The 23,196-nt window shown below is 32.7% G+C and overlaps 2 protein-coding genes across 7 annotated transcripts in view; one reads left to right on the top strand and one right to left on the bottom strand.

The window, feature by feature from the left end:
- The window catches only part of LOC126742547 (F-box only protein 28), a 43,673-nt gene extending 30,773 nt beyond the window's left edge, over positions 1–12,900 (top strand). For both annotated transcript variants that reach the window (XM_050449221.1, XM_050449216.1), the window contains exon 11: positions 5,260–12,900. The gene's annotated coding sequence lies outside the window, so the exon portion shown is untranslated. The remainder of the gene's footprint in view (positions 1–5,259) is intronic.
- A 2,819-nt stretch (positions 12,901–15,719) lies between these two features.
- LOC126742521 (poly(U)-binding-splicing factor half pint) overlaps positions 15,720–23,196 on the bottom strand; it is a 45,895-nt gene continuing 38,418 nt past the window's right edge. For all 5 annotated transcript variants that reach the window (XM_050449173.1, XM_050449186.1, XM_050449178.1 and 2 more), the window contains 5 exons: positions 20,440–20,660; positions 17,003–17,081; positions 16,808–16,941; positions 16,509–16,749; positions 15,720–16,033 (listed from right to left, as the gene is read on the bottom strand). In XM_050449173.1, the coding sequence (XP_050305130.1) occupies positions 15,921–16,033; positions 16,509–16,749; positions 16,808–16,941; positions 17,003–17,081; positions 20,440–20,660 (788 nt within the window). In that variant the 3' untranslated portion in view covers positions 15,720–15,920. The remainder of the gene's footprint in view (positions 16,034–16,508; positions 16,750–16,807; positions 16,942–17,002; positions 17,082–20,439; positions 20,661–23,196) is intronic.

The following is a 23,196-nucleotide window of genomic DNA, read 5'->3' as shown; positions in this document are numbered from 1 at the left end:
ATCATCAGACCATAACATACACAAAACACCTAACTGGCCGCTCTACAAAGTGGGTGTTTGGCGGAAGTTGGATGACTCAGTGGCGCGAAACATTGGAGTTATCCAACTCAGTCAATGGGTAGACTAACTTAGCTGGTGGTGGTAAAATTCCACTTAGTGCTCTTTTACCAGTATGGGGTGTCTTCCACTAGAACATACCCATACTAAGGCTCAAAAAAATATTTAAAAAAAAAAATTATGGAAATTGAGGAAGGAAGGGGAGATTGGATTTACGATTTTTTTTATATAGTACTTTTCTTTTGAAAGTTTTTTTTTAAATTTAATTTCCTTTTGATAGATTTAATATATTATGGGGTGTTTGAAAGTTTGAAGATTACTTATCTACTTACATTTCATTTTCTAATTAGGATTATAACTTTTTAAGATTTTCTTTTAATGTAACGTTTCAGCTAGATAGGGCTAATTAAATAAATTACTTATAGTAAATCTTTGAGGCGAATTGAATTTTTTGGGCGTAAAAAATATATAAACGCTTTGTTTATTTATATGTTAGATGTTTTGTGTATGTTATGGTCTGATGATGCTGAAATGTTTCTGTGAAGCTGTAGATTTTGTGTTTTTACCTTTTATAAAAGTGTATGACCAGCATCTTTGGGATAATGGATGAATTTTTCGAGTTATTTCAATTTTGTTATCCGCATTTTCCGAAATTAACACATAATAAGAACCGTCAATAGGTATGTTTCTACCAAATGTTAAAAATGACGGACTAAACTCTGTTATATCGTGTTTAGCTAAACGTATCCCTTGAGCTATTTGAAATATTGATTCATCCCGTGTTTTATGGTTCTCATGTATGTAAAGCCTTATAGCTGTAATTATGGTCCTATTCACCCTGTCTGGGTGAATCATTTGTGCATGGTAGCGTTATGGAATACCTTCTGGACATTATATTTTTCCATCAAAGCCTTGAATTCCTTGCTAGTAAACTGACTACCATTGTAACATGCAAATATCTGACAAAGACCAAAAATAAGAAATACTTGATTCTCTATAAATTTAACAGCCGCCTTGGTTGTTGCTCTAGCCATTGGATGTATCAAAACAAACTTTGTAAACCAATCAACAATAACCAAAACATACTGATTTCCATTCTTGGACATGGTCCAATAAGGTCAGCTGATAATAACTGAAAAGGAAAGTTAATATTCCTATATTTTCCCATTAATCCAGCTTGGGGTAAATTACTAGACTTACTGGCAGCGCAGACATTACATCTCCTAATATACCTATATACACATTTGCGTATACAGGGTGTTTCTTAACCTATACGCATAAACTTGGGAAATTATTGCTGACGGCAAATAATGACTAATAGTGAAAAAAAAATTTAGTTACGGAGATAAACGACTTATTAATTATAATTTAAAAAAAACGTAAATTCTCCAAAATAAATGTTTATTTAACTATTATAGTAACTGTTCGAAGTTATTTCCATGACTTTCAATACATAATTGAGCACGCCTAATCCAAGAGTTGCAGACAGCAGCTAATCCAGGTTGTAGTCGAATTTCCTCGGCGGCAGCAAATATCCGATTTCTTAATTCTTGTTCATTGTCAACTTCGGTTACATACACCAGAGATTTTAGGTGGCCCCAAAAATAAAAGTCAAGCGGATTAAGGTCGGGTGATCGAGGAGGCCATCCGATTGGACTACCTCGGCCTATCCATCGTTCGGGGCACATTCGATCCAAATGCCGTCGCACTGGTCGCGCAAAATGTGGTGGAGCACGATCGTGGAGAAACCACAAATTCTGCCTAATGTGAAGAGGGACTTCTTCAAGGAGTACCGGCAAATTTTGTCACAAGAATTGTAAATAAAGAGCACCAGTTAGATGATTATCCAAAATGAAAGGACCAATAAGTATTCCGTTTACAATTCCACCCACACATTTACTGAAAATCGTTGCTGAAAGTTTGTTCGCCAAATGGCATGCGGATTTTCAACTGCCCAAAAATGCGTGTTGCGAAAATTGTGAATACCATTGCCTGTGAAAATTGCTTCATCCGTAGCTAAAATGTTCCTGGTAAAGTTTGGGTTTAACTGCTGCTGATGTAACAACCACTCGCAAAAGTTTACTCGAGGCGCATGATCCCTTGGAAGTAAAACTTGTACCCTTTGGACGTGAAACGGATACAGTAATTCATGCCTTAAAATTCGCCAAACTGTGACTGGTGATAATCCAAATTGCGTTGCAATTGTTCTAGTGCTTATGTCAGGATGCTCTTTGGTGATATCTAAAATCAAATTCTCCAGATTTAAAATGCGCCTAGGTCTAATGGCTCCACCATGTTGCCCTGGCCTCGGCCTCAAATTTCCAGTTTCTCTACCCCGCTGAACCACACGCAAAAAAGCTTCACGCGACGGATAATACCTATGAGGAAACCTTTGTGCATAAAGATTAGCTGCAGCCACACTGTTTTGTCTTGATTCCCCGTATGCCAGTAACATGTCCATTAGTTCCTGATTTGAAAAATTATGCGGCATAATTTTAATAAAAAAACGAAATACGACCACAACTGTATCAACTGATAGCAAAGTAGGTACTACTAAACATAATAAACACATCATCCGGACTTGTTTACTTCTTAATTTGAAAACAAAATTCCACCTAATAAAGTTATTACATTTTTGTGAAAAAAAAAGAATTATCTCAGAAACTAAAAATATTTTACTTAATTTTTTTTCACTATTAGTCATTATTTATCATTAGCAATAATTTCCCAAGTTTATGCGTATAGGTTAAGAAACACCCTGTATTCGGCTAATAATAGAATTCAGAAATATGAGATAAAGTTTTTTAGAGTCCTAAATGACTGGGGCCGTATTTTTGCTAAATGACTGGGGCCGTATTTTTGAAACCATTCGACGTTGATTCGCATACGAAATTAGAGGATTTCGCACGAAAAATCGATATTCATATTTTCGACCGCTTCGTATGCGAACTTTTTCGCATGCGGTGTCTCGAATGGGTATATACCATTCGAATTTCAAAGTTCGTGTGCGATTCTGCCACTTGTCTTGTTTTGATTTTAAACTAGCTTTGTATTTTTTTTAAATTTGTGAGTTGGTTAAGTATTTTCGTAGTGTTTTTTTTTGTTATTTATTGAAAAAAAAAAATATAATCAAATGGCAAGATTAAACAATCTTGTGCAAAGAAACGTCGTCGAAAGGAATAGGATGTACTCTTCATTTCTTGACCCAGTATTGAAATGTATTCAGATGCTCAATTTAATAAATTATATAGATTAAGCAAGACTATTACGATAGAATTGATGTGCTCTTTATGTGCTCCAGAGACTGTAATCTGTCCGCTACTTTTATCCACAAGGCTTGTGCAGTTTTAGCCGAAAAATTTTGGGTGAATTTGCCCGACTTTAATTCCGGGTGCTCTTCCATAAATGAAATTAGTTCTTTCTTTTGCTCACTCGACACAAAACCGCAATATTTTTTATTATTTGAATTCATTTTAAAAAAAAAGTCAATTTGCAAAAACCCAAGAAACGCATGAAGAAACCTCAAAATTCCCTGATGTTTTTAGAGTTAAATTTTAGGTTAGGTTAAAAATCCATCCCGGTTGACACGGCCTCCAATAGCACTCGAATTTGCTACGTTGCCACTACATTTCATGTTCGCATGCGAATGAAATTTCGAATGCTGTTCAAAAATGCACTTTTTAATTCGTGTGCGAATTTTGCCGCTCGACTTTATTCGCATTCAACCATTCTCGCATGGTTTCAAAAATACGGCCCCAGAAGTCGCCTCATTATTATATTTCTTCATGATCTTAATCCTATGAGCAGTAGGGACTAGAATTTTCCAGTTTGTGACATTACCATCAAAAGAACTTAGAAAATGCATACTTATAAATAATATTATTTTCGAGCTTAAAAGTAGGGTAGTCCTCAGAGGAATGTTATACAATGGAAATGTGATACATAATTTTAAAGGGTATATAATCTCCTATCTAACCAAACTAAAAACAACAAAATCGGTGAACGTATAAGCGAATAATAAGCAAAATTGTGTGGTAGTAAATGACATTTTATCAACTTAAAGTTTGGTAGGTCAAACAGTTGCCTCATATTATCATACATTGTTTTAAATGGCAAACAATTGTCCGTCTTTCTTCGCCAAAAAAACTGATACAAGTTGAAGCGATTTACTAGTAAAAATATATGGTAATAAACAGTTCATCGAGTCCAAATTGTTTTGTGTGGATGAAATTGCTGTTGGGATACTAAACGAAAATTAATTGTATTTCTAACAAGATGGAGCTCCCCCGCACTATACTTTGAGAGTAGCTTAAGGAATAGTTTCCAGAGCTGTGGATTGGCAGGCGTGGTGAAATTAAATGGTCCGCACGCTTGCCTGACTTAACACCACCAGATTTTTTCCTTTGGGGGGGTATTTAAAAAGCAAAGTTTATAAAACCCCACCTGAAAATATTAATAATTTAAAGGATCGAATTACTCGCGAATATAGAGATATTAGCGGACAAACACTTGACAATGTTCATGAGGAATTTCAAAACAGACCTTATTATTATCTCGCGAATAACGAAGTAGATTTTGAGCCCTTAATAAAATAAACTCTGTGAACTGATTAAATTGTTTATTTTCTCTACACCTTTTTACATCCTTCCTGTTAATAAGTCTCATACGTGTTTATAAGTCTATAAATTTACATATTTTATACACCGTTGGGTGGTAGATTGTATGCCTTTTAGAATGATATATCACACAATAGAATAGCCTTTGTTACATACCAAAGTAGGGCGTCGATAAAATATTCATTATCACTAGACATTGTAGCTCACTAATCGCTGAGACGTCAACCGATTTAATTTTTTTTGACACTGTTGAATAGACATTTTAATGCTGCTTATAATGTGTCACACAGGGGTTCCCATTTGACAGATCAAAGTGATGTTAGCCGGAGATGAGGACGTGTTTAATAGAACTTTGTCAAATATAAAATTAAACGTGTATATCTAAATTGACTTTTTTTTGAAGAAGTTATTAAAGGTGGTTTGTTTTAAAATGAAATCACTATAGATTATAATAAGTGCACTACACAAACAGTATGTTCATCGTATACTTAGCAAATAGGTTCGACTTCTTTCTGGAATAAAATTATTATTTATTTATTGTAATCCATTATTTTTGCTTATTTCAAATTCCCCTTTTTTTTTTCAGATAGCATCAGAAACGAAGTTAATTACAAAATAACCACAGACCTTATCAACCCTCGTAGGTAATTAAGGTTTAATTGGAAACATGAGTCGAGATGTCTGAGCGCTCGCGCACTGTTTTTTATAAATTACACCCCTTCCACCAAGAAAATGCTTCAGTTCAATAGTAGATGTGTAGTCGCCGTCGTCGCAAACAACAGTCTTAGACAAGACATTTTACGTGATCGGGATTTTCTGTTGCTTTTCACAGTTTGCGCTTTGAAAAAGCAACAGGAAACCCCTTACAGATAGTATGTAGCCAGATGAATACGTAATATGTTAAGCGAGTAGGGTTTTCTTTAGAACTATCATTTCTTGCCCCGCGTAGCGTCCTTAACCTTTTTGGGAGGCATTTATTTTGCATTACCAAGGACATAGAACTGCTCATACTGGAAATCAAAATACTATATCAAAAAAAAAAATAGTTTGGTAGTTACAGTAGTCCTAGCCGTCTAGTCGTCGCTTTCCGAAAAGCTTTGGGACGAGACGACCGTTAAATATCAGGTTTTACAACTTTTAACGTCTAAATAGGTATAGCTTTTACCCAAAACCCAGCACGCATTTCTCCATATTTTCAAACATAGATTGATCAATTAGGATATACATGATTTTTATACAGCAATCGGGGTCTGGTGATAAGCGATAGTAACATTTCTGCTTTTCGTTTTACTTTCAGTTTTTAGTTATAAGAGTTTGCAGTAAGGCACATTAAAGGTTTTAAGTTAATACAACTGCTAATTACCCTCCTTCTTTGGTGGATTTAAGGTCTTATATGTGGGGTGTATTTGCAAAATGCGACATGTCCAAAATAAGAGTTGTTTGAGAAAACTGAAGAAAAACTATTTAACCCTTTCGCGTCGATTGGGACATGCTTGTCCCATCAAAAATTTGGTTTTGAAAATGCGACTTTTTTTATTTGTTAAACTTAAGCGTCTTTTAATTTATTTCTTTATTAGTACCTACCGCAATGACAAAAATAGCTTAAGTTTATTTTTTTAACGTAAGTATAGTGTGAGCTATATATGTCCCAGCCGTATATTTGTTTGGGTTTTATATGTCTCAATAGTAAAATAAACCCAGATCAAGAAAATCATATTATTTATTTTTTTCAAAGAAATACAACATTATGAGTGATAAGATGAGAAACATTCTTTACATAGTGGTACGTCACAGGCGGAGCATAACATGACCGTCCTTTTTTCTACTTTTTGCTGGACACAACGACGGCATCTTCTTCTGGTTTTTGAAAGGATAGGTAGATTTACCATCTTTACCAGTCCTTGCAACCTCAACTACATGATCAGTATGACAGTTACTCAGGACCATTACTTCTTTAGTATCCATCCAATTGAATGCTATTGTACCATAATTATTGCAAAGACACTGCATGTCTCCGCTTTTCACTGTCTTTTTATCAAATTGCTCAAATTTCAGCATATTCTTTCGAGTGGCTATGCAAGTTCGAACTTGAGGGAAAGGTAAAGTGTTCATTAAATTTACAGAAGTAAAAAAACGGTCATAACAAATAAGTACCTGGTTATCTCTTAAAGTTTCTGTCAATTTTTTTACTACTCGTTCACCTAGGGTGCCATCAAGGGTACCTGGTTCTCTTCCAGAATAAATATTAAAATCATAAACATAACCCGTATTAGAGTCGCAGCGTTCCCAAATTTTTATGCCTCTTTTGATTGGTTTTAATGGTAAGTATTGTTTTAATGATGAACGACCTTTAAACTTTGTCATAGACTCATCTATGGATTGAAATTTGCTTTCGGTTCTTGCTTTTGGGAACGTCGATTTGAGGCACGCAACAATATCTTCAATATAATAAGTTTTACTGGCGTTTATTTGGCTTTTGTGGATGGTTAAAATACAGTTTACTAGCCACAAGTCTAAATCTATCTCTAGAGATAGCTTCTTTTACATCCTGGTTGCCCAAAGACTTATGAAAGCCCAATAGCTGCATTTGGGGCGATTTATTATAATCGATTATAAAAAAACACCCTGTTATAATCATTGTTTCGTGTGAATCAGTTAGAATTTGTTTCTTATTTCGAACCTCTTTAAGAATTTTAAGGCGCTCATTGGTACACTAGGCAATATAAATAAATAAAGAAGGTGGCATTAGTTTGAGAAAAATATCCAGCTCTGTACTTCCACGATTGACCTGAGCTATTATTGTACAGTTGGCCTTTTCTGGGACCTTATACCGGGATGAAAAATTATCAATTTCTTTCCAGATCACAATTGATTTGTCAGCAGGAAAAGAGGCCGGAATATCAAGTTCGATATTTTCGTCCGAACTGTTAGATGAATCTGGGGATTCATAGGCACCATCTGGATTGAAAGATGGCGTTGATGGTTCATTAGAATCAATTTTCATTTTTTTGTTTTTATTTATCGCATTTTTTTTGTTCTTGCGTTTTTTACTAACCTCAAGAAAATCGGAATCATCACTGGAATCCGTTTCTTCCTGCTCGTATTCGGATCCACTGCTCTTAAAGGGGCCTTCCTCTTCATCTGATGATAAACCTGCTTCTGCTAAAGCCTCTAGTTCTCTTTGCGTTAAACGTTTCCTAAAAAAGAGTTTTATATAAAAAATGCTGATGGGACGATAATAAACCGAAGTAAAAGTCGGTGGGACATATGTGTCCCACAAGAATTTCCTAATTTACACGTAAAATATAAACACTTAACTTTAACAAATAATTTTAAAAACCTAGACATATTCGAAAAAATATCCGTAATTATTTTAAGCTGTATAACACGATGTTTGCTAAATTTGAGGCAAAAACAATAGCACGCTGTCGGTTAAATGACTGTACTACAACCTATTCTAAAACATTTAACTGCGCTGCTTGAATATTTTGTTGACAAGCATTGCTGAATGCAGATGGGACATCGGGCTATATAAAAATCATTGCATAATGTACCATCAGTATTTTTTGAAAGTTGGATGGGACATATATGACCCAACAGTAATTGCAGGCTATTAATTTGCAAAATAAAGTCGACGCGAAAGGGTTAAGGTAGTGGAGGCATATATGGCCCACCTTAAGGTTTTTATTCATTAAAAAAATCTACAAAATTAAAAAAATATAAATTTACAGTTAATGAAAGATCTACAGTTGTGGACAAAATAATAGCAGTATGTGCACAACGAAAAGAAAAATGAATTTTTATTGAGAATTTATAAGTAAAGCAAATACATAACAGTAAAAAAGAAATTTATGTATTTGTATACTAAAAAATGAAAAAAATATATCTCTTCTATGGTCATAATAATAGCAGTGTTCGAAGAAAAAATAATAATTAGAAACAACTATTTTAGAAAAATCAAAAAAAGTGCATTTACAATTTATATAACACTTTAATAATTTATGGTAAAGCCTTTGTTTCCAATTATTGGTTCACATCGTCGTGGCATAGAGTTTACAACATCTCGATAACGGGATGCTATGCCAGGAATTGCTAATAACTGTCCAGAGTTCTTCTTGATTTTTCACGTGACACAGCATCCTTAATGTTTCCCCACAAATTCTCGATGGGATTGAGATCTGGACTCTGCGCAGGCTATTCTAGTATACTAATGTTGTGGTCAATTAAAAATTGTTAACAGAAACAGCTGATATGTTTCGGATCATTATCATGCATGAATACCCCTTGAAGGGACATTTTATATTCTGCAAAAGGTAGCATAATCTTCCGTAAAATATCGACGTAAATATGAGATGTCATAATATTTTTTATACAATATATTGGTCCTACCCCATAATATGAAAAACTGGCCTATACGATAATTTTAGAACCACCGTGCTTAATCGTCTTAATGGTGTATTTAGGTTGATAGGCGGTATTCAAAGGGCCTCTAAAGTATGTTCTTCGTCCTTTATTACCAAACAAAACTATTTTGCTTCCATCGGACTACGCTAAATATTCCTTTGCAAATGTTATTCTGTTCTTAATTTGTCTTTTATTCAATAATGACTCTTTTCGTGGGCTTCTGGCAAACAAATTAGCCGACGCCTTATAGTTTGACTGGAAACATCCAGTCTAGATGTTCCAGGGTTTTTCTTTGAGGCTCGAATTAAAAGTTTTTCCTGTCTATTTGTAGTTTTGCGTTTACGACCACGGGTTTTCTGCTTTGCGCTGCCATCTTAAAGCTTTTTCTACTATTTTAGCTGAACTTTCCATTATTCCTTGTATTTGGGAATATGATTTTCCCTGAGCGCGTAGTTTTTTTATTATTTCACGCTTTTCTTGAGAACAATGCTTATTTCTATATTTCTAAAAAAAGTTAAGAGCTCGGAAATGAATAGATTAAACTTCAGCTCCTAGATATATGAAAAAATCTATTATACCTCAAGTAAATTATTATATTCAAAAATCATTATAGATTTGAGTTCATATTTCTTTTAAATACGTGAATAAGTGTATTTTCTTCTTCTTTTCAATTTTTGAGCATGTGAGATAGTAGGTATTTTGTAAATTGATTTTTGCTATAAGTGACGACGTAATACCCAATAAAATAAGTAACTTATTATGAACTCGTCACAAGAATACAGATTTTATTTGCAAATATACGCCACATATGTTAGTTTACTTTCAAAAGTTGTTACTATATTAGGAACAACGCTATTACATCGAACTTGGAAAGTGATCGTCTTTATATGTTAAAACCAACCTTTACTTAGTCTAATTAATCCTTACCACAGACAAGTTTGGATTCTCGCATTGCTTTAATTTAAAAAAATAATTTGAAAACGTCTTACCTTAACATCTTATGACTTGACTAAAACGTTATGTTTTGTACAGCTTTAAAGTGGTAAATTAAAAACTATAGAGCTACTAACAAATCAAATACACTTCTGTCTACACACTTCAAATCTGTTTATCTTTTAGCTACAGAGTTGTTTTAATTATTCAAAGCTCAGTTTAAAAAAGAACTAAAAACCAAAGAGCATGTTCAATAATAAATAGTCTAAGCAGCAAGGCATTAAGAACGTTTATCGCCAGACCCTGTACATATCTACTTACCAAAATATTTAGTTAATAAAGAAATAACCCAGTTACCCAGTACAGTATGAAAAATATTTATTGTTGTAGTAGGACTTTTTGTTGTACAGTATACATTAAAGTACTTGATGGACAAGTTTATGTTTTTTTTTTGTCATAGTCATTTGTCAGGTATTCATTTCAAGAGAAAATGTCCTTTTTGTATTTTGTGCCATTTATGAATCTACGCCTATCATGAGATGTTTTACTACATTTACAAAAAAAAGACATTTTTTATTTAATAATTTAATTTGCCTCGAAAACCATTTTACCTGAAGATAATACGAAACTATGCAAAATCCGGCCAAAGTATATCATAGTAAAGCTTCGGTAAAGACCAGTATTTTGTTTAAATTATATCTAAAAGCAATTATTGTCAATCTTTAGTTACTATATTTCAGTATCTCAAGTAAAACTGGATTGACCATGAATACTAACTAGTGCCCCAGTGTACGATTTTTTTTTTCAGTCTAATTCAATTTATTCCTGTATTATACAAAATGATACGGTCTTTACCGCAGTTCCCTTCTCACTTTCCATTATCCTAAAAAAAAAAACGAAACTCCCGGACGATAATGTCAATGATATTGGTTCATTCGTCCAATTTGCAAGAAACCCAGATACGCAAAATCGAATTGTAAACAGAACTTTGTTTATATATAAGGGTATCTAATAACTGTAAGAGAATGTATTTAATTTTAATAAAGTAGATTGGTACGATAACAATGATTAATAAAAAATCAGCTTTAAATATTTGCAAGAGGGAGAGAGAGACAGATAATATTCACACGGTATGAACAAGATCACCCTGTATATTTTTTAATTCTAATTATTATTTTATCTTGTTTGTCTGTTGTGGCGCAGTAGTAGTTTTATAGTGATGGTTTGTAAGTTGCGATAAGATTTTTAACATTTAGTGATATGTCAATTCCATTTTAGACGTTAATGGAATGGTTGGAATATACATTAATTTCCATTTATTATTAACATTAACTTGTAACACTAAATTTAATAACAACTGTTAGGAAAGTTGAGAATCTTGTCTTATAGCAACTGTATGAATATTTAGAGCCTTCAATGTTTTGAATCTTAGCGGTAATGTGTAATCCGGAAGTTGGTGCCGTGCAAAGCGATTGTCGGACTGTTTTACTTGCAAGCACAAATGTGGTTTTAGACTTATGTAACGGGGTATAAGTCTCGTTGATTTTTTTTGTCGAAATTGACCCATTTCTCTACTATTGACGACCATTTTTTCTTTTGTTATTAACCGAAATCAACTACCTCTCGGCTTTCGAAGCAAACAAAAATCAACGAGCGAATAGAGTATGTAGGATCTCTTTCATCTTGATATACGGTTTATTTTGTTAGGCTTAATGATAATAATTTTCCAGTTAGAAAGTTCGGTTGGACGATTCGCCAGATTTATTACTAGACAATTTTTATTATGTAAACTTAAGTACCTAATTTAGTATGTAATATAACTTCAGATTTATTATGTAAAGTCTCTATGGTAGTTTTTATTTTGCCTTAAATTGTATATTTAAACGAATTATTAGCAGGCTTTTGCATACCTTTAGGATGTTTAAACTTCTAAATTACCATTTATTATTCCCAAGAGCCTAATTGAATAAAATTACTAATTTTTATGTCTGGTATCGACAATCGGTAACAAAAGGAACAATGATAGGCCAGTCAACATTGCATATATCAGCTTTTAACTTTAAATCTGCAATTTTATCCTAAATGTATGCCTAGGCTTTATTCCTAACTTCATGTATTTCCGGAGGTCGATTTAAATACCTATTTGCGTTTAAAACACAAAATTCTGTATTTTTTCACATTCGGGGTGAAAATCAACAATTGTTATAAAAAAATACATTATCAAACCATCGCACCTCTGAAAAGCTTTAGGATTGATCAAGTTAGTGCAATATAAAATTATTTTAAATTATTACATTTGTATAAATTTTGTTTCTAAGACTTCCTAACTGAAGAGCTTTTCGAACGTGGCATAGCAAAAACTATAGGTTAATACTTTGGATAAAAATAAATTAACTCATGTTGCGGACCATAAAAGAATGTTCAAAAATCGAATTAAATTCTAAAAATAAAAGCTTTAAATGACAGAAATGTTTTACAGGTTTTGCCTCGGACAACCAAAGGAAATACATAAACTATCTGCGATGTGAATCTTGTTCTTATAAAAATCATTTAAGTTTTAGGTAAAGTTCCAAATTTTTTTCCTCCGATGGCCCCTTTGTCGTTATTTTGTATAAAATTCGTTTTTAAGTTAAATAATCGGGTATGAAAATAGTTAGTTTTTTTTTGGAGGCGGGGGCCTACCCGAGGAATAAATTGAGAGGAATTCCTGACGTCTATCTTCTGTTAAATAAAAGTGTCCTTTTTCGTTTAAATATTTGACAATTAGCCGTAGGAGTGATAGATCATTATATTTAAAAAATTGAAAAAAAATCACAAAAAAATATATTTTAAAATTAAATGTACAATGTACTCAATATATTTTATTTACTTAATAAATTATTTGTGTGAATACTTTGGGTTTTATTGTCCTGTACGTGTTTATATGTGGCAGGATTCAACAGTTAATTCTAAGACAAATAGTTGATGTATGAATGGCGGCTTTCGTCAGAAAAGAGTTATCGGGGGGTTTAAGGGGGAGAAACAGAACTTGAGCCCTGAGGTAATCTGAGCTCTGAGCCCTGAGGTACGACAAAACCAACTCTCAAATAGTTGCTCTCTGATTGGATGTATACGTACATATTATGAAAGCACACAGTTTGATTTTACTCTGAAATCATGCACTGCCAACTTTCTCATCAAAATACTGTACACAATGTCGTTTGAAAGATCGCAAAAAGTCCATCGAAGCACAATTACCCACATAATGGATACATTATAGATATAATTTTTCAAGAACATGAAATATGTTCCTGATGTGAATCGTTCCAATCTTGAAAACCAAGTTAGAAATTGACTTGTAATTTAAGAGACCTCTCTATTACCTGGTTTAAAGAGTGGGATAATTAAACCCATTTTTTTCAGTAAGGGAGGAAAACTTATTCAAAAATAGCATTAATTTACAATCAGACATGATCTTGTATGCTGAATCTGGTAAAACTGCTAAAACTGGCAAATTTTTTTTTTAATAAAATATCGCCTGGATGATTTTTTCTTTCTTATAGATCGTATTACAGTTTTAATCCTTTTACATCTACAGGTCCAAAGTCGACGTAAAAAATCTATTAGAAGTACTAACATGTCAGTGCAACGCATGAACTGGGGCCTGTGTAATATCTTTGGCAAGATTTTTGTAATAGAGCAATAATATGAGCTGTCGGCTTTTAAATTCGATGAATTAGTTATGAGGAACTAAAACCCTTGGAACTCATTAACAACTTTCCAGATTTCCTATTATAATATATAAAAAGTCGTTTAGCGGTTTTAATGGTCTTATTTGCTATAAATAAGACAATATTTATTAAAGAAAAAGAGAAGTGTCAAATAAATCTGCACTTGGAGACCTGTAGGCACATAGAAAAAAAGAGCGAAATTCCAAATCCAGCTGGTTCTACAACGAAATTATTTATTTATTTATTATTCTTAAAGATACAAAGAGGTATAATCGACTTCAATATTAACAATATTAATGTCTTAAGCAGTAATTGAAATTAAAGTGTATATGCATATGTGAGAAAAGGAAAATAAATACTGATATTGGATTAAATTAGGACAATCAATCTTAGTATTTAATAGTCTGTGAAGAAAAAGGAGACCTGAAACTTGTCTTCTATTCTCTAGAGCATGTATACCAAAAGGACTGCGTAGCAGATTTATGTCATTGGAGACAATGTTGACATTTTCTTCATAAGTCTGCTTTAAATAACAGCCCAAATTAAGTTTACTATTAACAAATGCATAATATAATGAAATATATGATTTAGAAATTTGTAGTATTTTTGGTTGTCAATTAACCATCCTAACATTTGATATGAGCTTATAACTAAATATATGTTTATCAAAAACTAACTCCTAGATCTATAACTTCTGGAACTTTTAAGAATACCATCAAAATCATGTCTAAAGTTTATTTTGTTTTTAGTAAATGTCATTTATCTGAATTTAAAAATAAACTGTTAACTTAACAATATGTATCATTCAACATGTATGTACATCATTGTTTCATTATATCAACAATATATATCATTCTCATATCTCTCTCGTAATCTATATCATCCGGAATTGATTTCACCATTTCACTGATTAAAATCAACTAACTTTAAATTTTCTATTAGTAAAATAAGACTACCCAATTCAGGACAATACCGGTAACACCAAGTAGAGCTAATTTTTTAGCATTATTAAAAGATCGTCTTTGTCAAATGTCTGGCTAAAGCCGGTATACAGAACCAACCTGAATTATACCTACCATATTATTCTTGATTAAATCGGTGTACGATCTTGTTGCTCAAAAACAAGTTTTCACCAGATTAAAAAAATATTTGTATAGGAGCTTTTCAAAAATACAAAGTGTACTTATAGGCCGATAATTTTAAATATTTTAAGAAACCGAATCGCTTAGCGGAATGTTTAAGGAGGTGCTGAAATCCAAGGTCACTTAATAATAATTTATAACGGGTGCTGATTCCTCCAGTTCAATTAGACCGGTGTCGAAATTTAGAGTGGAATGTTGAGATTTTTGATGTAGCTTTTGTATATGTATGTTTTATTTTTTTCTTAGAACAATGTTTTTCTTTTTATGAACACGGTGTTTATTTATCATTTGGCTACCCATCTTTGGCATAATTTGTTTGTTTCACCCTGTGGAAAAAAAGTTGCCACATAAAAGTTGTAGGAGGTATTATGCCGTTTTTATTTATGTGAGAATGTTTTATACAAGATGATACAATAAAGTGCTCCAAACAAAAGAAAATTGTTTGTTCTGCGATTTTACTAAAAAACAAATTAAAAATGCTCGTGATGAAACCAACAAAACAATTAAAAACAACAAAGTCATTAACGTGGAAAATAACCGCTTTGCGCAACGAGATCTAGCTTATTACGCGACATTCCATACTCGATTTCAACACCGCCCAAACATTCCGCTATACTATACGGTACCGTACGCGGGTCTTTGTTTGGCGGCATCGAGATTAATTCAAATCAATGAATCAGAATAAAGACGAGTGCCGAATCCTATATGGAATGTCTGCCGGCCACGGCGATTTCTGGAATAAGTGTACTTGAAGGGGCAATTAGACATACAGAAAATTAAATAAAGAATGCTATTTAGGTACACCTGATACTTTTAATATTTTATTTTTTCAAAAGAAATCAATAAAAGAACAAAAATCTTTTTAAAATAATTTATTTACAACGATGAAGTTAATTCACTTTTAACAAACTTGCAACTTTTTTGAGTCACACCAAATCATTGCTTTTTAGAATATTTTGTCGAAATCGATATAAATAACGGGTTTATTAAAAAAAGTTCATTTTCGTCTTCCTACACAGTAGAAAAGTGTCACTTGTAAAAATCACTAGGGTTATCATTTAATAACCAGAAAAGTCACTATGATCGAACAATGCTTGGTCATATAACGATGCTTGCACCAATCTACCTCCGAAATACCTTCCTGAAAGGGCATCTCTCGCTTTTTCCGCCTCTGTAAAAAGAAAACATTTAATATAAAAAATATTACTTTTTTCAAAAATATTGTAATTGTATTAATTTTTATAGAGTTCCAAGCGGGTGTCCCATTTTATCGGATCAACACCACATCTTTGAAAATCGTATAAAGGTTACAAACAGTAAATTGCTTTAGACAAGTTTAGCTAAGACAAGAAAAGCTAACATGTTGACATTGAAATAAAAGACAGAAAACCCACAACATAATTGAACTTCAGTTACAGATTAAATTGGACCCCCGAATAAATCAGGTAACTCTTACAAACTACAGAGGTCGGCATAAGTCAGTTAACCAATTTGCATACCAAACAAAAAGAAAAAAAAACGATACAGAAAAATCGCACAAATTCGTTAAGGCAAGCACCGTTGCCGCGTTCGCACTATTTTTGAAGTTAACTGACTTATGCCGACCCCTGTATATTATCGAACACATAAAAAATTAATAAATTTACCCCACGATTCATAAAACTCGACGAATATTTTCACGATTACGTCATCTTCGTCCTCCTCACTCTGCCGTTCGTTGTATATAATAACCCGTTCTACTTGGCCATATTTACTACACTCCTCTTGGATTTCGTCTTGTAACGTTTCATCTACATCTTCAGGGCCAACCATATTCCTTAACATCACCACTCGCGAATCCACCTTCCGCATCAACTTCTGCATTACAAAATGTCGTGCGTTTTGACCCTAAAAAAAACAAAACTCGCCTTAAATACACCCCCAACGATGGAGATTGCTGACATACCTTTATTGACATATTTTCTTGCTGCTGTAGGGTTTGCGGTTCATTTTGATCCAACAGTTTTTTCTGTAATTCTTCTTGTTGCTGCTTCAGTTGGGCTTCGGCAGCGCGCTTCATGGCTTCTTGTTGATGAGCAACTAAAAAAAAAAATATTAAAAATTAAGGCCATTTTGTTAGTTAATCGTAAAATCGTAGTACCTGTGGTTCGACTAGAGACTTGTGGGGCTGCTTGAGTTGGTAACACTACAGGTACTGTTGAAATTGGGCCGCTTAACACCTATGGATATACAAGATCTTAACGAATTTTATTACTTAATAAATCAATTGTATTCAATTATAAACTCCTGGATAAAATTATCGCACCAATAGATTTTTAGAGGTTTTTTTTTAATAAAGCTAAAAAAATGAATAATAAGCATTGTTAACTATGCATTATTTATTAACAAGAAAAATTATATTCTATTTAGCAAGACGAGATTTAAGTAACTAAGTTCAATACAAGGAAAAAACATCGACCAAAGGGGAAAAACAATAATGAATTCTTAATATCGTGTATTGCCACCACTAGCTGCAATGATCGCAGCATTCCTCGTATCAAATTTTGAAAACTTTCCTGTGGAATCATTTCCCACTCCTCACGAGCAGCATGTTCCCTGATAGAGCATAAACATAGGTTTTGTCCAGTTCTGCTTTTTGTATGAGAAAAGATACATAACTATTTTAACTGATATTTATTTTTATTTAAATTTTCTTGACAAAATAATCAGTGGTACCATAATTTTGTCCAGGAGTTTATATATTATACACAACTATAAACCTAACAGCGCTAAAAAACTTATAATTACTATAGAATGTTAAATAATTTTGGTCTTAAGATAAGGTCTTTTCTGGTAGCAACTGAAAATCGTTTTAAAGATGGTGGCTCTTAACATGGAAAAAGCTTCTGGTCCGAATAGAACTCCATTTGTGGTTTTTAAAACTTGTATCAAAACATTACCATACCCACTGTCTTATTATATTTTACAGTTATTCTCTCAGAATTAAGATGTTTCAAAAGTCAACATAACACCACTCTTTTAGGGAGGGATAAATGTTTTGGAAAATATTCGTATCAATACTACAATTTCAGAAAATGTGCATGGTTTTTATAAAGGTGGTTTGCCAAACAAATTTGACAGATTTCGATTTTAAGCTTTTTAACAAGGTCAACACGATTCCACTTCTCTTTGCATTATTTGCTATTTACTTTCCAAGTTATTTCAAACTCATGCTCACAACTAGCAGATGATCTAAAGTGTTTTAAAGGGATGGTTGCAAGGAAGTGCAAGTAGATATTTCCTGGTGGTATAACTGGTATGCTGAGAACAAAATCGATCCTCATCTTACAAAATGCAATCTTATAACTTACAAATCAAAGAGAACAATCCAGATTGAATATCCATATAAATTGAAGTAAGCGAAATCATAAGGGTAAATCATATTTATTTCTCCTCAGTTAGAAGTCATTTGGAAGAATTGTTGGTTAATCTGGCCACCTTATAATACAGTTCATATAGAAAGACTAGATCGAGTTAAATACAAACTTATACATTTTCTATTATAAAGATGATACATTGATCAGTCTTAAATTTCTAAAAATAAAAAGTCTTATAGTTCAACGTAACAACTCAGTTATGAAGTTTGATCCAAAGCTAAAAATTATTGAAATAAATAGCCCTTCAGTGTTGTTACTACTAAACTATCCGCCCACTTTGTGTGCAAGCTGACATGTTTTGTTTAAATATGATTTCGATAGATATAGGTAAATATAGTATTTCGAATAGAATTATGCCGTTGTTTAATGTAATTCTAACTTGTTAGTCGTAAACTGAAAAACCTGATTTTATTTATTCATTTATCATTACAAGTACAAACAAGGTTTCGCCTCAAATACTACAAAAAAGCATGTATAAGACACATACAAAAACCCACACTACATCAAAATACAAATTGAACTTAAATATTTGTCACTTATAAAGGGTGTTACAAAATTCGGTGCAAATATTTTAAGAGCGTATTGTTGGAGTTAAAATAAGACTTTTTTTCTCATAAACATGTGTCGAATGTCCTGAAAATCTTCAAATACTCGTTTTTTGAGTGCTCTTTTTATTTTCTATGACGAAAATGGTGTAAATCCAATTTTAGGGGAGGATTCAGGAGGGCTTACCCTGCTGATCGCCCCTATTTTATGTTTGTAATAATAAATTTAAAAATCTAGCAACATAATCTCTTTAGCCATGAAAGTCTTAAATTTTTGTCCTTTGCATACAATTAACCATTTTCCAGAAAACCGCTGGTAAAGGAAAGGGGAGCATTATCAAACCCGATTAAACTATCAAATTAGAAAGAAAAAGTAGGTCGTGACTGCTAATTTTTGTCAAATCCAATCAATTGTATTGAAAAAATGCAAGAAACGATAATTCTAGATTTTTTTATGGCTAATTAAACGGTATCCCAGATTTTCAAATTTCTTATCGGAAACATAAGACATAGGCCATCATAAGGGTAAGTTTCTCTGAATCTGAGTTTACATCATTTTTGGGACGAAAAATGTCAAGAAAACTCAAAAAAACTGAGACTGAGTTAAATTTTCAAAAGATTTAATGCATAACTATAGTTAGTGTTCCAAATAATCTATTTTCTTCAAGCAATTTGCGCGTGCTTTAGCTCTGACTGGGTCCGTTTTAGGAGACATGTTTATAGGAAAAAAAGTCTTATTTTTCCTTCAGCAATACGCTCTTAAAATATTTGCACCGAATTTTGTAACACCCTGTATAAGTGACAAATATTTAACTTTAATTTGTATTTTGATGTAGTGTGGATTTTTGTATGTGTCTTATACATGCTTTTTTGTAATATTTGAGGCGAAACCTTGTTTGTCCTTGTAATGATAAATGAATAAATAAAATAAGGTTTTTCAGTTTAAAACAATACGCGATAGGTTGCAATATAATATGAATTTATAAAGTCAATATTATAAATGGAGCCGTAAAATTATCAAAAAATTTGGTATCACATCACATACTTAAACACTAAAATTATGATTGGAAGCAGACTTTTCATTATCATCAAGACTTAACATACTTCTTGTACTATGCTTCTCAAATTTATTTTGTTGTGTCAAAAAGCTCAGCTTTGGAATTCAAAAACACTTTTAAATCTTCCAAAGTAGGAAATTTTCTTGATTTCGACTTATAGGATTCCCATTCTCTAGCAGTTACTTTATCAAGTTTTGTACTAACTAAATATATAATGGGAACATCCCATTGCGATGTATGCAAAGCAATTTGATCAAGTGCACGCATATTTTTTGTTGCATCGTTTAGAATTGTTCTAATCCCCTTTGGATTTTCCCTATGTAAAGTTTCAATAGCAAATATATTTTTTATGTGATTATGAATCAACATTTTATCATTATCATACCTTTTATCTAAAAGTTCCCAAACTATATTATAATTATTAGAATAAAACTAGTTGAGTTTTGTGTAAGAAAGAATCTGTGCAGCCTCATTTTTCATAGATGATCCTTAATAATGAAATCGCTGAATATTTGTTTTTATGAAAAGATAGTGAATGAGAAATCAAAACCGACTTACCGGTTGAACAATAGCCGGTTGTATCACATTGTTGGGTAATTTTTGTGGTATCGCCACTCCAGGCGGCGGCACCACCGTAGTTGGTATCGTAATGCCGGGAGCTCCAATGGGTGCCGTAGTCGTAGTTGGAGCCACCAATGCCGGAGCCACTGGTATAGTTGTCGTTGGTGCAACCAACGGTATTGCGGCGGCAGCAGGCGTCTGGGCTAATTTTGTTAAACCTAAAAATTAAATTTGCTATATGTGCGAACTTTGAACAATGTGTGTGAATTATGGAAAATATACTGTCAAAACTGGAGTTATTCAAACACCAGTGCTTAGCGTCAAATTTAATTTCAATGACCAGTGTATTGTTGTAGTTGCTCTTTATAGGCCTCCTTCAACCAACGTTACTGCGATATTATCATAATTTATAGCAATTTTTTAATTTATTAGGAGTGGTATTGTACGGGTGTAACCAACGTTTTGAAATATATTTAATTCAGCTGTAGGGCTCAAAGTTGTAGTTTTCTCTCGACGAATTAAAAAAGTATATATCACAGGGATAAAAACGTAGATATCATAGTTAAAGGGCGGTGACGTAGAGGAGGTATTACAATTAAAGTGTAATAAAATATATAACGGGGAACAACCCGCTGGATAAGAAAAATGTTTATTTTTATATTAATATGTATTTTAACTGGTGTCATAATTAACTGACTAATGATCTTGAAAGTTGCCCTTATTTTGATTTTTCATCTGAGCCTGGCTATATGTTTGTAGTTAATGACTATCTATATTAAAATATGAATATTTTTAAGATGTTTAGATCATATTTATATGAGATTTGAAACCTTGACTTTTTGTAACAAAATCAGTTTTATTTGAAGTCTTAAATCTGCTTTCTAACACTTTCTCTACATTTTGGAATATTTTTTTTCTACATTTTAAAGGAAGGAGAAGCTATTTTAATTATCATTTTTGCGACAGGAACTTGGCTGAATATTTATGGCAAATATGATGTTGATACTTTTCGTATAATAAAAACAATAGAAGAATCTATAGAAAAAGCCTCCCTAAAAAAAGAAGCCTTTGCATTACATCAGGCCTTGTAAAGTCTTCATTGAACCAAATTATTGCATAAACCCTTTTTAAATATGTACGGTTTAAAGAAGATTAAGAAAGCTTATTTAGAAAAGGCAATATTGAAAATATCCACTGCCTTAAAAGTAATTAAAACAAAAAAGAATTGTTTCATGCCTTGATGTCAACAAGCTTTGTCGGGCAGGATGTTTTTAGACTTAGCTAATGCATTTGATACGGTGCTAATTTTTATGTCATTAAAAAATAAAAATTATACAAACAATTCATTATCCCTATTGTTAATAAAAACAAAACAGTTATTTTAATAAAATCCATGTATGTGGCAACTGAGATGGAAAGGAACAGACTTGGACAGCATGGATTTTACTTTATTACTAGATAAAATAAAAATATGACAATTTTTTAGGAAAATTATTTCTATTTAAAATGCTGCTCTGGGTTAAATAATGGTGAAATATACAGATGGATCAGCTAAATGAAATAAATTCCATAATAATCAATGGGGGTATTGTCGAATGGACTCTTTAGAATATTCTCGACTTATTTGATTTATAATGTCCTATACCGATTTTCAACTGCTTCGAAGTGTTTCTCGATTTACTGCAAAAATTCGTCACAACACACCCAATACTTATTTAACATTTCAGTTTTCATAATGGACAGGTAAACGTAAACTATTTTAACATGCCTTCTTACTGATATCACATTAAAAAAATTAATAAATAAAACCGTGTTAAATACTTTGGTTTAAGATGCTTGGCCTTGGAAATTATTGTCAGCAATAATAAGTATCAGTAGCATAATCGTTTGAATTTCGTTAAGTGCTCATCAGAAAAATGGTTCATTTAACAGAAACTTACAAAATAATAATTCTACAGAGGATTGGTTATGTGGAGATAACACAGGGGCATAAATGCAAGTTGCTCGCCAATTCCATGAAAAATTTCCAAATTTTTCTTCTCTATCCCCAGAAACGATTGGTAAAATAGAAAAGCAGCTTCGTAAGCTTGGACATGCAAGGCATATTAAAAAAGCAGCTGCGAATGCAATAAGTAATGATGCTTGAGTTTGAGGAAAATCCAGATACTTCTGGTCGAAAAACAAAGTTAGATAACATCTAACTATAGAGATTGAATCAACGCATGTTTTGTTTTCTGATGAGTATTACACTTCAGGGTCACGTTAATCGACAAAATTGCCGCTATTGGTTGAGAGAAAATCCTCACTGTACAAGAGAGCAACATACCCAACACCCTGAAATGGTCAATGTTTGGGCAGGAATTGTTGGAGATGGCAATTTGAAGGACGATAATTATTTAACACTGCTCCAAAATAACGTCATGCCAACTCTGACAAACTTATATCTTGATCAACAAACCCACCAGTTCCAGCTAATATCATATGGTTGCAGCAAGATGGAGCACCATCCCATTACCAAATCAATGTCCGGCAGTACCTCAGCCGAATATTTCCGAATCGGTGGATAGGGAGACTAGGACCGATAAAATGGCCAGCACGATTTCCTGATCTGTCATTATTAAACTTCTTTTAATACGTCAAAAATATTATCTACAAAACTGAACCCATCGACTTCGAGCCGAATTAAAAACACGAATAACGGTGGCGATTAGTTCGGTGACGCCTGAAATGTTGAATAACGTTAGAAAAGATTTC

Source organism: Anthonomus grandis, chromosome 1 (assembly GCF_022605725.1).
Source record: "Anthonomus grandis grandis chromosome 1, icAntGran1.3, whole genome shotgun sequence".
Taxonomy (NCBI): Eukaryota; Metazoa; Arthropoda; class Insecta; order Coleoptera; family Curculionidae; genus Anthonomus; species Anthonomus grandis.
Note: the sequence above shows the minus strand (reverse complement) of the source record. Positions and strands in the feature narration are given on the sequence as shown.